At 36.2% G+C, this 14,420-nt stretch overlaps 2 protein-coding genes across 4 annotated transcripts in view; one reads left to right on the top strand and one right to left on the bottom strand.

The window, feature by feature from the left end:
* Positions 1-1,056: 1,056 nt before the first annotated feature.
* On the bottom strand, positions 1,057-13,436 carry LOC123682138. The gene is made up of 5 exons (XM_045620573.1): positions 11,351-13,436; positions 9,689-9,970; positions 9,210-9,466; positions 5,354-5,685; positions 1,057-3,681 (listed from the first exon to the last, which is right to left on the bottom strand). The coding sequence occupies exons 1-5, from the start codon at positions 13,021-13,023 to the stop codon at positions 3,238-3,240; spliced, it is 2,988 nt and encodes a 995-aa protein (XP_045476529.1). The 5' UTR covers positions 13,024-13,436; the 3' UTR covers positions 1,057-3,237.
* A 473-nt stretch (positions 13,437-13,909) lies between these two features.
* LOC123682146 (membralin) overlaps positions 13,910-14,420 on the top strand; it is a 115,295-nt gene continuing 114,784 nt past the window's right edge. For 2 of the 3 annotated variants that reach the window (XM_045620603.1, XM_045620585.1), the window contains exon 1: positions 14,184-14,375. The gene's annotated coding sequence lies outside the window, so the exon portion shown is untranslated. Of the gene's footprint in view, positions 14,023-14,183; positions 14,376-14,420 lie in introns of those variants that run through there. The other variant, XM_045620594.1, reaches the window with a different exon arrangement.

Below are 14,420 nucleotides of genomic sequence, written 5' to 3'. Positions count from 1 at the left end.
GTTCTTCCATACAAGCAAGAATATAGCCAAGTACGCGGGTCTTCCAAAAAAAGATTTGTATCACATACGCGATTTCAGAAAACGTACCTATTTATTCATACAAACATAATATTGCATCACTTTCAAAGATACTTCTTTTAAAACTAACAAACTTACACCAACGAAAACTTTTCTCAAAATCATTTAGAATTGACTTCAGTACAATTCTTCTATTGTTTGAAATTTTGGTTTTGTAAATAAGAAAATATCGGCAGGAGTCATATCAGGGGAATACGGTGGTTGTTCGATCAGATTTCTTGAGTTTTTGGCAATAAATCGTGGTCTTTTTCAATGAATTATATAATATTTTAATCGTTTTAGCACGCGAAATTCCATTAACTATAAAAATGTAAATTAAATTCTTTGTTTTATCCATTGTAACTCCACTCTTGATTTCTTCGAGCTGAATGACTTGGTATTTATATTTTCTCTAATTATGTGGCAAATCCGTTCATTCTGCTATACCTTGAAGAATATCTCAGTTTCACGCAGATTTTATGCTCATATTTCATTATTATATGTTGGTACCAGTGGCGATGTCAACTTTCAAAAACAGAAGTGGTCAAAATAAAGTTCTGCTAATGTTTTAGCCTTAGTATGTCAAATTTTAGCCCCCCCCCCCGACGTCGCCACTGGTAGGTACTCGAAACTCTCCTGTCACGGATTTATTATCTGTCAAATGTGTGATAAAGAAATCAGTTCTGCCAACCAACATTTTTCAATGCAAAAATCACTAAACGATATCTATAGAACTACTCTATTAATTTCAATAAAGATTCAGTGAATTACAAAAAAAAAATGTATAATACTCATCCAGAAGGCTTATTCTAACACTCGTTCATTCGAAACTCAATGTCGTGTTTTTGAAATTTAAACTCGGGAATATCAATGCCTTCTGCACTTGTTTTATGAATAACTATTCTTTCTGTATATTCAACTTTGTAAACCTATAATCCATAAATTTGGTCATACGACATTTGGATCATTTTTTTGTCGGTGGAATAAGAAAAACTCAAGTTAAATTTCTCAAATATATTTTAAATCAAAGCAGTACAATAAAATCAATTGTCTAAGTTGAATTACCGGTAAATAAAACATAGGATCCTCAGTAACAATACACCAATCAATAGATGAGGGGTGTAATAAATTAAAACAAGTAGACTAGAAAAAACACTTAGTATTTTCGGACTTAAATTCACATTTTTGAAAAATCCTCTATCTTACCTGTTGTTGGTATAACCTCAAAATAATTACTGACATTGGTTGAAAAAGCTTTACAATTCGTTCATAATCAATTTTCGTTCAAGATAAGAACAAAATTTTGGGACATGGTTAACTAGAATTCTCCACAATCACTTCCATCAGGAAAATATATTGCTTTATGCATTTTCAGATTACAACTAACAATATTGAGCAAACTGATATACCACACTGGACAAAAAGGTTATGAATTCCGAAGAATTTATAATTATTTGGCGAGTTGGTATGCCTGTTTTGGATAGATATTTAAATGAGTTTTAAGTTGAGTGGAAAATTATATGTTTATAATTTGACTAAAATTTTCATGGAAGTAGCAATTTTCATGTGAAAACGAAATAATTTGATAATTCTACTTGAAAATCGGAAGTAGACACAGTCTTGCCAACAGAAATTTTTTAATTAGTATTGTCGGAAACTGTAAGTTACTAACTAACAACTTATTAGTAACCGGTAGTAACCAGTCGACAAGAGCATGGCAAATTCAGCTCCAAGTGAAATAGTGTTGACAATTTCACTGTCAATTTTCTTCAAACATAAAATAGCATCAAATTTTAGGTGAATTGTCAACATTATTTTACTTAGTGATGAATTTACCTTGTCGACAGTGTACTACCGGTCACTGGTGGCAAATTCAGCTCCAAGTAAAATAGTGTTGACAATTTCACCATCAATTTTCTTCAAACATCAAACAGCATCAAATTTTAGGTGAATTGTCAATAATATTTTACTTAGTGATGAATTTACCTTGTCGACAGTGTACTACCGGTCACTGGTGGCAAATTCAGCTCCAAGTAAAATAGTGTTGACAATTTCACCATCAATTTTCTTCAAACATCAAACAGCATCAAATTTTAGGTGAATTGTCAATAATATTTTACTTAGTGATGAATTTACCTTGTCGACAGTGTACTACCGGTCACTGGTGGCAAATTCAGCTCCAAGTAAAATAGTGTTGACAATTTCACCATCAATTTTCTTCAAACATCAAACAGCATCAAATTTTAGGTGAATTGTCAATAATATTTTACTTAGTGATGAATTTACCTTGTCGACAGTGTACTACCGGTCACTGGTGGCAAATTCAGCTCCAAGTAAAATAGTGTTGACAATTTCACCATCAATTTTCTTCAAACATCAAACAGCATCAAATTTTAGGTGAATTGTCAATAATATTTTACTTAGTGATGAATTTACCTTGTCGACAGTGTACTACCGGTCACTGGTGGCAAATTCAGCTCCAAGTAAAATAGTGTTGACAATTTCACCATCAATTTTCTTCAAACATCAAACAGCATCAAATTTTAGGTGAATTGTCAATAATATTTTACTTAGTGATGAATTTACCTTGTCGACAGTGTACTACCGGTCACTGGTGGCAAATTCAGCTCCAAGTAAAATGGTGTTGACAATTTCACTGTCAATTTTCTTCAAACATAAAACAGCATCAAATTTTAGGTGAATTGTCAACAATATTTTACTTAGTGATGAATTCACCTTGTCGACAGTGTACTACCGGTCAATAGTTACTGGTGGAGGTAGCACCCTAACTAAATATTACATCAGCTGTTCGTAACAGTTATACCAACTTACTAAATGAACATAATACTTATCGCATATCGCAAGTATTTTTTATGAAAACACCTTCTTGTGACTCTCTGCTCAGTGTGCTATATCTCAGAACGGCAGTCGTTGTTGCAATATTTACAAAAACAAAAACTCGGTAAAGATACAAGTAAATCAATACGCGTAAGGCACTTCTCTGGAAAACCACCACAAATTCTTTCAGCGTCACAAAAATCCAATAAATTAACTAAACGTTCATGTGTGCGATGTATATATTTCAAAAAAATACATGCATAAATAATTACAGCCATAAAAAGTTCGAGAAAGCTGCTCAGTCTCTAAAAACTTTCCTAATAAAAAACTACATAAACCGGCCTATCTGTTATCCTCGAAATTTATCACTTTACGGATACGGTCTATACGGCTTTCCGGTTTTACCACAATCGGTTGGGAAGAGTAACTTTTCGTAACCGAACTGTTGCTGTCTCTCTCTTTCAAAGCTGAATCTCTGCTAGGAATAGTGGGTTCCTTGTAGTCCTGGGGTGCTATGTAACCTTGTGGTTTCTGGGTTCGGGACTTGCTCTTGTTGTAATCCCTCATTATTTCTTCCACCGATTTACCTTTAACCACTGCATAAGAATGGCATCTGGCTATTCTGAGCATCTTTTCGCTGGTACCGCTGTTTTCCAGACGGATGTTGGAAGAGAACACGCACCTTCTGGTCACTCTGGCCAGAACGGAGGCGAACACTTTGAATTGAGGGTGGGTGGTGCTTATGTTTTGTAACTTTAGGGATTCGTAGACGGCCCATTGAAGTTTCTGGAAAAAATGAGGTTAATAGAATGTGTTAGTAAATACACTGCGCAAAAAAATTAACGCACTTATGGAAATCTCAAATTTATTCTTCAAGTGAAGGAGTTCTCAATGATAATTATTTTTATCAGAATTATGCATGCATATGTTATCCACTTTCAACGTTTTTCTTCAATACAGATGTTTTTTTCCCAGCAGGAATAAAAAAATATGAGATTATCAGATTTTGAATGTATTTTGTTTATTTACCGAAATAAACTCTATTATTATTATTATTGGCACCATTCTGAAATCAGTTGTTCTCGATCAATTCTAGTGATCAATAGTTTTTCTTTCGTTTGATTTTCTACACTCGATCGCTATGCAACGCGAAACACGCAATTTGACCCAAGAGGAATGTGCCCAAGCGGTAGTTTTGCGAGAAGAAGGGTGGACATACACAAGAATTGCAGAAAGGTTTGGAGTTTCCCATACAAGTGTGTCCAGAATGTTGCAGCGATTCAGGGAGATAGGTATGAATGTCTGAAGACCAGGACACGGTAGACCACAGGTAACAACTGCCATTCAAGAACGTTACTTGAGAGTTTCTTCTTTGAGACAACGGTTTGCAACCGCTCGCCTCCTTCAAAATCAGCTTGAGCAAACTCATGGGGTGCAAATTAGCACTCAGACAATAAGAAATCGGCTCAGAGAATATGCAATAGCGCATCGTTCAGGATTACCTTGAAGAGGTTGAAGTCTCTCGAATGGAATGGCCAGCAAGGAGTCCAGATCTCAATCCGATTGAGCAGGTTTGGGACAACCTCAATAGAAGGCTGAGAAGTTCAGAAATCATGCAGCTCCTCTTAATGACTTAGGAATCCAACTCAGAGAAATCTGGGAAGGATTAGATCAGAACATTTTAAGATCACTCATTTTGAATATGAACCGTCGTTGCCGAGCTGTAATTAACGCAAGGGGTGGAAATACCAAGTATTAAATCACTTATCAGCATTCCAGTATTTTGAAAATTTTTTATTTCTCTTCTTTCACATAAGATTCGGTGAAATCCAGAATTTTTCTTCCATTTAATGTGTCTTGTTTCGATCAAAACCTTCCCGAGAGAACATAAAAAATAAGTTATAAAGTCAATGTAGAGTTAAGTTTCATTAAAATTGAGATTTTCAGAATGTGAGTTAATTTTTTTGCGCAGTGTATTTGATGGAAATGTTTTCAAAGATTCAGAACAAGAAATTCCAATTCATTGGCGAATTCTTCTTTCAACACTTTCAACAATTCAATTTAAAAAAAAAGCAAAAAACTCCAAGGGACTAGAACTGTTGTTACTGATGTCTTAAGGCCCATACATCATTGAAATGCACGCTGCTGTAAGATCCAAATTTATCAAGCGCGCACAACATTTGGGCCCCTCTTACGGCACGCTATCGCGTATTTTACAGCTGGATTTGAATCTCCATCTTTATAAGGATCAGTTGACACAGGAACTAAAGCCAGCTGTCCATGTAATGCGTAGAACATACGCCAATCGTGTTTGAATGACAATTTTTCGCATAGAATTTAATTTGGTGGTGGATAACGTTTTTTAATTACGTTACGTCTACCGCGTAGAGATACTTCGTTCCAAAATGAAAAACAAATCGGTTCTGAAGCTTTCAGCCTAGAGTTTTTGATTTCTCACCTTCTTGTTGGCAGCACTGAGCTCTGTCATGTTAAGCGACGACAGGATCTCGCTCTTCGCTCTAGGGAAAGAGCTCTCGGGTCTCGGTTCCTTACCGGAAACCCCGTGGGAGGATTGGCTCCTGGACAGTTTCGGGTGCTTGGACAGGTTCTCGTCGTCGTCGTCCCTCTTGCGTTTCTTCTCGAAGATCTGCTGGTTCCTGAAGGGCGACCTCTTGGTCGGCGACGAGAACAGCGACGTCTTGATCTTGTTGGGCGACGAGAAGAGTGAACGTTTGGCCCCACAGTTAGCCAGGTCTCGCTCGAAGGTGGAGTTGATCGAGGAGGAGGAGGCTGCAAAACAAATTTTAGAATTAATGGAGGCGGTATTTAATATGAACGTCAGAGTGGGATGAATCTAGGATGCTGTTTCCCTGTGATTTAACTTTGTTCATATACACTGCGCAAAAAAATTAACGCACATTATGGAAATCTCAAATTTATTCTACAACTGAAGGTGTTCTCAATGATAATTATTATTATCAGAATTATGCATGCATATGTTATCCACTTTCAACGTTTTTCTTCAATACAGATGTTTCTTCCCAGCAGGAATAAAAAAAGATGAGATTATCAGATTTTGAATGTATTGGCTCCATTCTGAAATCAGTTGTTCTCGATCAATTCTAGTGATCAATAGTTTTTCTTTCGTTTGATTTTCAACACTCTATCGCTATGCAACGCGAAACACGCAATTTGACCCAAGAGGAATGTGCCCAAGTGGTAGTTTTGCGAGAAGAAGGGTGGACATGCACAAGAATTGCAGAAAAGTTTGGAGTTTCCCATACAAGTGTGTCCAGAATGTTGCAGCGATTCAGGGAGACAGGTATGAATGTCCGAAGACCAGGACAGGGTAGACCACGGGTAACAACTGCCATTCAAGAACGTTATTTGAGAGTTTCTTTGTTGAGACAACGGTTTGCAACCGCTCGCCTCCTTCAAAATCAGCTTGAGCAAACTCATGAGGTGCAAATTAGCACTCAGACAATAAGAAATCGCCTCAGAGAATATGATTTAAGGCCTCGTGTAGCGGCAAGAGGCCCAGCTCTCATCCCAGCCCATCGAAGGGCGCGTTTGGATTTTGCGGGAGAGCATATCCATTGGGAAGAGGCTGATTGGGAAAGAGTTCTCTTCACAGATGAGTCTAGATTCTGCCTCTACCATTGTGATCGACATTCCCTTGTATACAGACGTCCACTGGTTTCGGGGGAGGATCGATTATGGTATGGGGTGGAATATCTTTGACTGCTCGCACAGACCTAGTGGTCGTTGATAATGGAGCCATGAATGCTGATAGCTTTATAAGGAACATTCTTGAAGAGCATGTAGTGCCATTTGCCCCATACATTGGTGAAAATTTCATTTTTATGGACGATAATGCCAGACCCAATCGTGCGCGCATCGTTCAGGAGTACCTTGAAGAGGTTGAAGTCTCTCGAATGGAATGGCCAGCAAGAAGTCCAGATCTCAATCCGATTGAGCAGGTTTGGGACAACCTCAATAGAAGGCTGAGAAGAAAATCATCCAGCTACTCTTAATGACTTAGGAATCCAACTCAGAGCAATCTGGGAAGGATTAGATCAGAACATTTTAAGATCACTCATTTTGAGTATGAACCGTCGTTGCCGAGTTGTAATTAACGCAAGGGGTGGAAACACCAAGTATCAAATCACTTATCAGCATTCCAGTATTTTGAAAATTGTTCATTTCTCTTCTTTCACATAAGATTAGGTGAAATCCTGAATTTGTCTTCCATTTAATGTGTCTTGTTTCTTTCAAAACCTTCCCGAGAGAACATAAAAAATAAGTTATAAAGTCAATGTAGAGTTAACTTTCATTAAAATTGAGATTTTCAGAATGTGCGTTAATTTTTTTGTAATTCTTTGCTATTATGGTATTTGCTAGGTTCAACAGAATAAGCTTTGTAGCCGGGGTCTTGTCGATCCAGATGTGGTATTTATATATATACCTGAGTGGGCGGCGCTATGAGGTTCTTCCTCTTCACTTCTGACAGATCGTACAAATGTATGATCTGATATCGGTAACCAGGCGCTATGAACTATTGGTGTTTCTTCTCTTCTGTTGATGTTATTCAAATGTTTGTATATTTTGATGGCTTCTATTTTCATTCGTAGATAGTTGTTCTTGTTATCTGAGATGATTTATGTTCTCGAGAATAGGATGTTAAGACCATGGCTGAGAGCGGACTTATCCGTTTGGTTCAATTGTCAACATAGTTCGTGTTCCTAGACTCTGGTTCAAATTCTTCTTTTTGTAGCCCAAATGTAAACTTTTCAACAAACGCAAGGTATGGTTTATTGAACACCAGCTTTAGAGAGCTGATCAATGTTCTCTTTGCCCTCAAGACTTTTTTCAGTTGTTGTGTTAGTTTGTGAATTGGTTCTAACGGTTGTTTTTTTCGAGGTATATAACTTTAAGTTGGCATTACTGTTCAAGATGGCGACCGATTTAACAGCTGTCAAGTGATTTATTCTCATTTTGGTTTGGCAATTCACCATGAATAGACTCACGCCTGAACAACGCTTGCAAATAGTGCAATTTCATTTCGAAAATAATGGTTCTGTGCGGAATACGTATCGCGCACAACGTCCATTTTATTTTGTTTAGCGATGAAGCGCACTTCTGGTTGAATGGCTACGTCAACAAACAAAACTGCCGCATTTGTAGTGAAGCTTATCCTCAAGTGTATGTCGAAACACCGTAACATCCAGAAAAACTGACTGATTGGTGCGCTTTATGGGATGGTGAAATCATTGGTCCGTACTTCTTCAAAAACGATTATGGCCAGAACGTTACAGTCAATGGTGATCGGTATATAGCCATGATTACTAACTTTTTCATTCCTGAATTGAACAACCATGATGTCCAGGAGCTTTGGTTCCAACAAGACGGCGCAACATGTCACACAGCTCGTGCCACATCGATTTATTGAAAGACACGTTTGGTGACCGCCTAATTTCACGTTTTGGACCTGTGAATTGGCCTCCCAGATCTTGTGATTTAACACCGCTAGACTACTTTCTGTGGGGCTATGTAAAGTCATTGGTCTATGCGGATAAGCCACAAACCCTTGACCATTTGGAAGGCAACATTCGCCGTGTTATTGCCGATATACGGCCACAAATGTTGGAAAAAGTCATCGAAAATTGGACGTCCAGATTGGACTACATCCAAGAAAGCCCTGGGCGGTCATATGCCAGAAATCATATTTAAAATGTAATGCCACAAGATCATCTTGCGGATAAATAAAATTCATGTCAATCGAATAATCCATCGTTGTTTTATTGCAATCTGAGGTTCTATAGCTCTAAAAAAAACACCCTTTGTATTGATTCTTATAAGAAATCTAATATTTTGTAAATTCTGTGGTGGTATAAAAGAAAAGCATGCTTTTTCGTTGGAAATGATTTCTGGAGCCATGTTCTCTTATTGTTCAAGTCGGGGCCTTAATGCTTTTTCTACTGCGTCCAGTAGAGTTAAGAGACTCTGATCAAGACATTCATTATAATAAATGAAATTAATTTCACAGCATTCAGATAATTTTTCAATTCTGAAAAAAGTACCTCCTCGAGCGGGACTCGAACCCGCAACTCCCGAATAACTAGTTCGACGCTTAATTCCCTAAGCCATCGAGGAAGCTGAAGATTCTCCGCAATCTTCAGCAACTTGTGGATTTTATTGGTTTCCATGTCTTATCGCTATAGGAACTTTCTCACCAATAATCAACTGAATGGTCAAAATTTTCACCGAGACTTCGATTTTCCTATTTCCAAAAAAAGGAGATAAAGTTTACTCACTCGACAAAATATTTCTGAATTGACTGTCTTTGTCGGGGCTCTGAAACAGGGCACGCTTCGAGTTTGAAACGCTAGAACTCGGTCCAGCAGTCGCTTCCTTGAAGTTTCCGGAAAGCAAACGAAACCTCATCCTCAACTTCTTCTTGGCCGAACTGCTGGGTGTCCTTCCATTGGATGGACTGAGCATGGGCGACTTCAAGGGGGTCCTTCTGGGACTCTTTTTCGGACTCTTTCTCGTGTTGAGAAGCTCGAGTTTCCTAGAAATAAAGTCAGGTTTGAAATAATGGTAGAAGAAGTAGTAATCTTTTGTTGCGGTTTTTATGAGTTTACAACTTACTCTTACTAGTTAATTATGTAGTTTGAGTCAGATATGTTTGGTTGATTTTTAGGAGTCTCTCTCATACTTTGATAACCGATTTTACTGACACATATTTATAGATCTAGTTGTTAAGGATTTTGTTATAAAAAACTCCACTTACTTGTAGTCGATCAGAATCTGTCTCTTTCTGGAAACTGGGCCTGAAGAACTGCCGGCCTGTAAACTCGCGCTTGAGAAGGTGATCCTCCTCTTTGCCAGATGGCTTAACCTCCTACCCGGTGATTTAACAGCCCACTTCGGTTTGATCAACTTACGCCTGCCTGGACTGCTATGCTGAGTCTCAACTGCACAGCAACTTGACTGGGTCTCTGCTCCTACGTACCTCTTTCCATATTTATCACAAAGGTGCTCGATTTCTTCGGAAAGTTTGCTTCGGTTATGACTGGAAAGGGGAAGTAGAGGAGTTGATAGTCAATAGATATCATGAAGAATAGTATATGCATTACTTCAACAGTCAACTGGCAAGGTTATGGCATCAGTGTTCTGGGATGCGCAAGGTATAATATTCATTGATTACCTCCAAATGGGCCAGACCATCAACCGCGATTATTATATAGCGCAACTGGATCGTTTAAAGGATGGAATCGTTAAAAAACGGCCCCATTTGAAGAAAAAAAGTTGCTGTTTCATCAAGACAATGCGCCGTGTCACAAATCAATGAAAACAATGGCAAAATTGCATGAATTGGGCTTCGAATTCCTTCTGCATCCACCGTATTCGCCAGATCTGGCCCCCAGCGACTTTTTCCTGTTCTCAGACCTCAAAAGAATGCTCGCTGGAAAGAAATTTAGCGCCAATGAAGAAGTAACCGCCGAAACTGTGGCCTATTTTGAAGCGAAATCGTACTACAAAAATTATATCGAAAAGTTTGAAGATCGCTATAATCGCTGTTGCGCTCTCGAAGGCAACTATCACTGTTTTACTATGGTAGACCGAGGACTTTTCAATTGGCCTGTTAGAATTTCAAAATTATGGTTGAACATTTGGTCTAATTTTAATAAGTGATTGGAATATCAAAAATTGTTCTTGCAGTAAAGAACCTCTTTAAATGTTCATTAATTCTAGTTTGAAAAGATCTTCTTGTTTGTTCATCCTTCCTTTTTGGCAATCATTACAGATTAACTTATTTACTCCTGATTTATCATCATTGGATATAGTATCTTTGTTGTTTTTGATAAATTTACTGAGGTTTGAGTTTGTTTTGAAGGAAGTTCTTAAATTATATTTATTTTTAAAATATGTGGCGATTTTTTTACCAATAGCTTTGGTGTGATTTATGAAAATGTATTTGAACTATTCCTATTGTTGAGTAGCTGTTAATCCTATTGTTATTTAAATATATTTTAAATAATCATAAGATTATTGGAAATTTCTTTGTTTTATTATTTAATCTATAATGAATTTCCATCAAGTAAGGACCGAATCCATTGAATATTTAATAGGCCAAGGTTCCTTATTGAAGAGTTTGAAAGGTCTATTCAGTAGAAATAATAACTTAAAATATGTTACCCATATAACCACAACAATAAAAAAGTCAACCATATATTTCTTTTTTGAAATGAAAACCATTGAAAAACATTTTTATTGGTTTCAGATCTTACTTGATGAAAATACATCAAATAAAACAAAGTAATTTGTACAAATATTTCAATGGTAATAACAATTGTTTTACCAACCTTGTGGCTCACTTTTACATTAAAAAAAAAAGGCCACAGTGTTGACGAAACAATTATTGTTAATATGAAAAAAACTGAAAACTTACTGTAATCCATGATATCTTGAATATAGGATCTCAGGAAATTCCTTTTTGACAGCTTGTTCATATTGACCTTCTATCAATATGGATCTAGTGCACCCAAAACTTGAATTATGACTACCATTCATCGATTCTTTCTCTTTGTCAGCACTCTCGATTTTAAGATCCTTCAAATTTTCTTCTGTCCAAAACAAATTTTTATTCGCCTCCAATTTTGCCAACATTTCATCCACAGTTAAATTTGTTCTGGTCAATTCTGGGGGAGGGGGTAAACCACTAATAGTCTTTTGTACTCTTTTTATCAATTTATGGTCTAATTTATGAATGAATCTTTCTTCAATCACTTTATTCACAACGGAAGGTTCTGGCCTGCTGCTTTCCTCATCAGGGAACAGGTCAGGACTTCCAATTTCACTAAATTTCCTCTTACGACACTTGTTTGGAGTTTTAAACACTTCAGGTTCAGTGAAATTCTCCTTGTCTTTAACTGAATTTCTTCTTGGGAGGGTACAAGTTTTACTTGTACTGGCTTCATTACTACTGAAGATACTAGTATTTGTTAAATTAGTAAGAACAGTGTTTTCTGTCTCTGTTACTACAACATTTGGTTCCGCTGAAAGAACTTTGTTATCTTGATCTTGAAGTGTTACTAAATTTTTTTTATCACAGGAATTTATAGCTGAACTATTAATTGGAAGGTATTTCTCAACAGTAGCATCATCTTCAGTCTTTTCCAATTTCTGTGGTGTTAACTCAGTTCTATGATTCATTGAATCATCATCTTTTTTTGTCGATATTTCCAGAATAGGTTCATCTCCAATAAAAATGGGAAGTTCTTCAATATTGATGAAAGAATTATTTGCAACTGCATCATTTGATTTTTCTGTAAAAGACTCAGCTGCATTTGTATGAACGACAGAATTCTCAACTGAGTGTTCAACCAACTTCGAAGGTTCTTTCATAATAGAAGCGGTGGCATTATCTGCTTTGGTAATTTTAGATTCTTCATCAGTAGTCTTGTTGGTTTCAGAATATACTGATTTCTGTTTCTCTGCAATAAGACGTGAGAGAATGGAGTGTATCTTGTCTTCAGTTGAAACCTCTTTGTTTAAAATATCCAAACCATTTCTGAAAACTCTATTAGCTCCCTCCATCGGGACATTTTCATAACCGAAAAATGGTCCATCGCTAGGATTGCTGCTGATATTATCTTCAGCCAAAAAGGGAAGATCTGAATTAACTTTAGAACTCAAGTTAAAATATATGGGTTCAGCTATGGGAACTACAACTGAACAGGCTGAACTGCCTGAATCTGATTGAAAACTATTGAATCTATTCAAGGTAGCACAATTATTAGTAGTATTGATCACAGATACATCAATATTATTTGAGTCGTCAAAGGGTAAACAGGGAAAATCTCTAGTATTTTCTTCCTCAGCTAAAACATTGGTTGCCTGATCAATATCTGGACGTTCTAATAGAGCATCCTCGCTAATGTAGACAGATTTTGGCAGAAATGACTTCAATATTTCTACAGATGAATTATTCAATGTTTCTGTTACGGAGTCAGAGTTAGATTCTTGATCCAAGTTGTTAGAAACATATCCACTGTCGTTATCCATTATGAAATAACCACCGGAACTTATCGCGCTATTCATCGAGTTAAAAACAACATCCATAATTTGTTTTCATCTAGTTATTAGAGAGGTCATTGGGTCGAGAAATTTATCTCAATCGGTCACATCGGTAAGCATCAATTCAATATTCATTGATATTCGTCTTAAAACACATTCACTATGAATATAAGCACATCATAGTTCACACAGCATCCCACTCTGATGTTTAATTATTTCGAGCAATTGTTGTATATACAGCGTGAAGGTTCAACGTACTTTTTTAACCCTTTCAGTTTTCAGATCGTTTGAAAAATATCGTGAAATACGAACTTGATATTAATTTATGGGAAAACGAAAGTTTGTGATAAATTAATTAATGAAGAAAAAAAGGTGAAACCAGGATGTGAAATACTAAACTCACTGATTACATTTTGTTATCACAGCGTAGGTAATAAGGCATTCATTACTATGTCTGACGTTTGAATTTAACAATGTACTGTATATACTCTGTGATTTGGAATGACCTTCACCTGGCAGAGAGTGAAAGAGAAAGAAAATTTTCTAACTTTCATCAAATTAGTAATGAATTATTTTGTTTATTTGCATTAATAAGTAGAAAAAAATAATCATTTATCGTTTTCAAAATCAGGGTTATTCAATTTAATAACGCTTTGATCTTGTACGTGCTTCATCCAGTGGCGTAGTATACTGATGACATTATCCTGTAATAAATTAACGCGAAAAATTGAGAGAATGGATCCTTAGAAAAGGTCCTGTATTATCTGTTATATCAAATACTGCATATTCATATTTGAATAAAAACAACTATTTAGAATGAAAGAATCTGAAATTGGAATAATTTTATGTATAAATCAGAAAAGGGAAATTCTGTATATCTTTTCACAAAACTTCAAGATCGGAGTTATTAAAAATTATTGTACTTTGGTAGGAACGTTTAAACTTATGATAAAAAAGTAGGACAATGGAAATTATTCAAATCAATTCGCTCCAGATATCAGCTGTCAAAAAGCCAAATGTGACGCCACTGAATATCATAACAAGGTAATATTTCAAATGATAATAATCGTTAATTCCATCGTCAAAAATTATTAATTTTATAATAGACTGACTACGAATGAAGAAAAATTCTTCAGAACAATTTAGAGCATTGATTAATTTATGTATGTGTTCTAAAAAACGCTGAGCAACTTTGAACGTCATATATGTCACCATGAAATGAAATTTCAAATTTGACATTGGATTGGAAATCCATTTGGGAAAAAAACAATTTTTTTATGATTCCCTTTTTACATTTGTTGATTCAGATAAAAACGAAAAAACTCAATGAACAAGTCAACTAGGAATGGGAATTAAAAGTAGAACAAATTAATTATTTTCATATAACGGCACAGGAGGTATGCCCTAGAGATCTCTGCTGTGCTCAATAGATTTTCTAAATG

This window comes from Harmonia axyridis, chromosome 1, assembly GCF_914767665.1.
Source record: "Harmonia axyridis chromosome 1, icHarAxyr1.1, whole genome shotgun sequence".
In the NCBI taxonomy this organism is placed as follows: Eukaryota; Metazoa; Arthropoda; class Insecta; order Coleoptera; family Coccinellidae; genus Harmonia; species Harmonia axyridis.
This window is presented reverse-complemented; position numbering and strand designations above follow the sequence as displayed.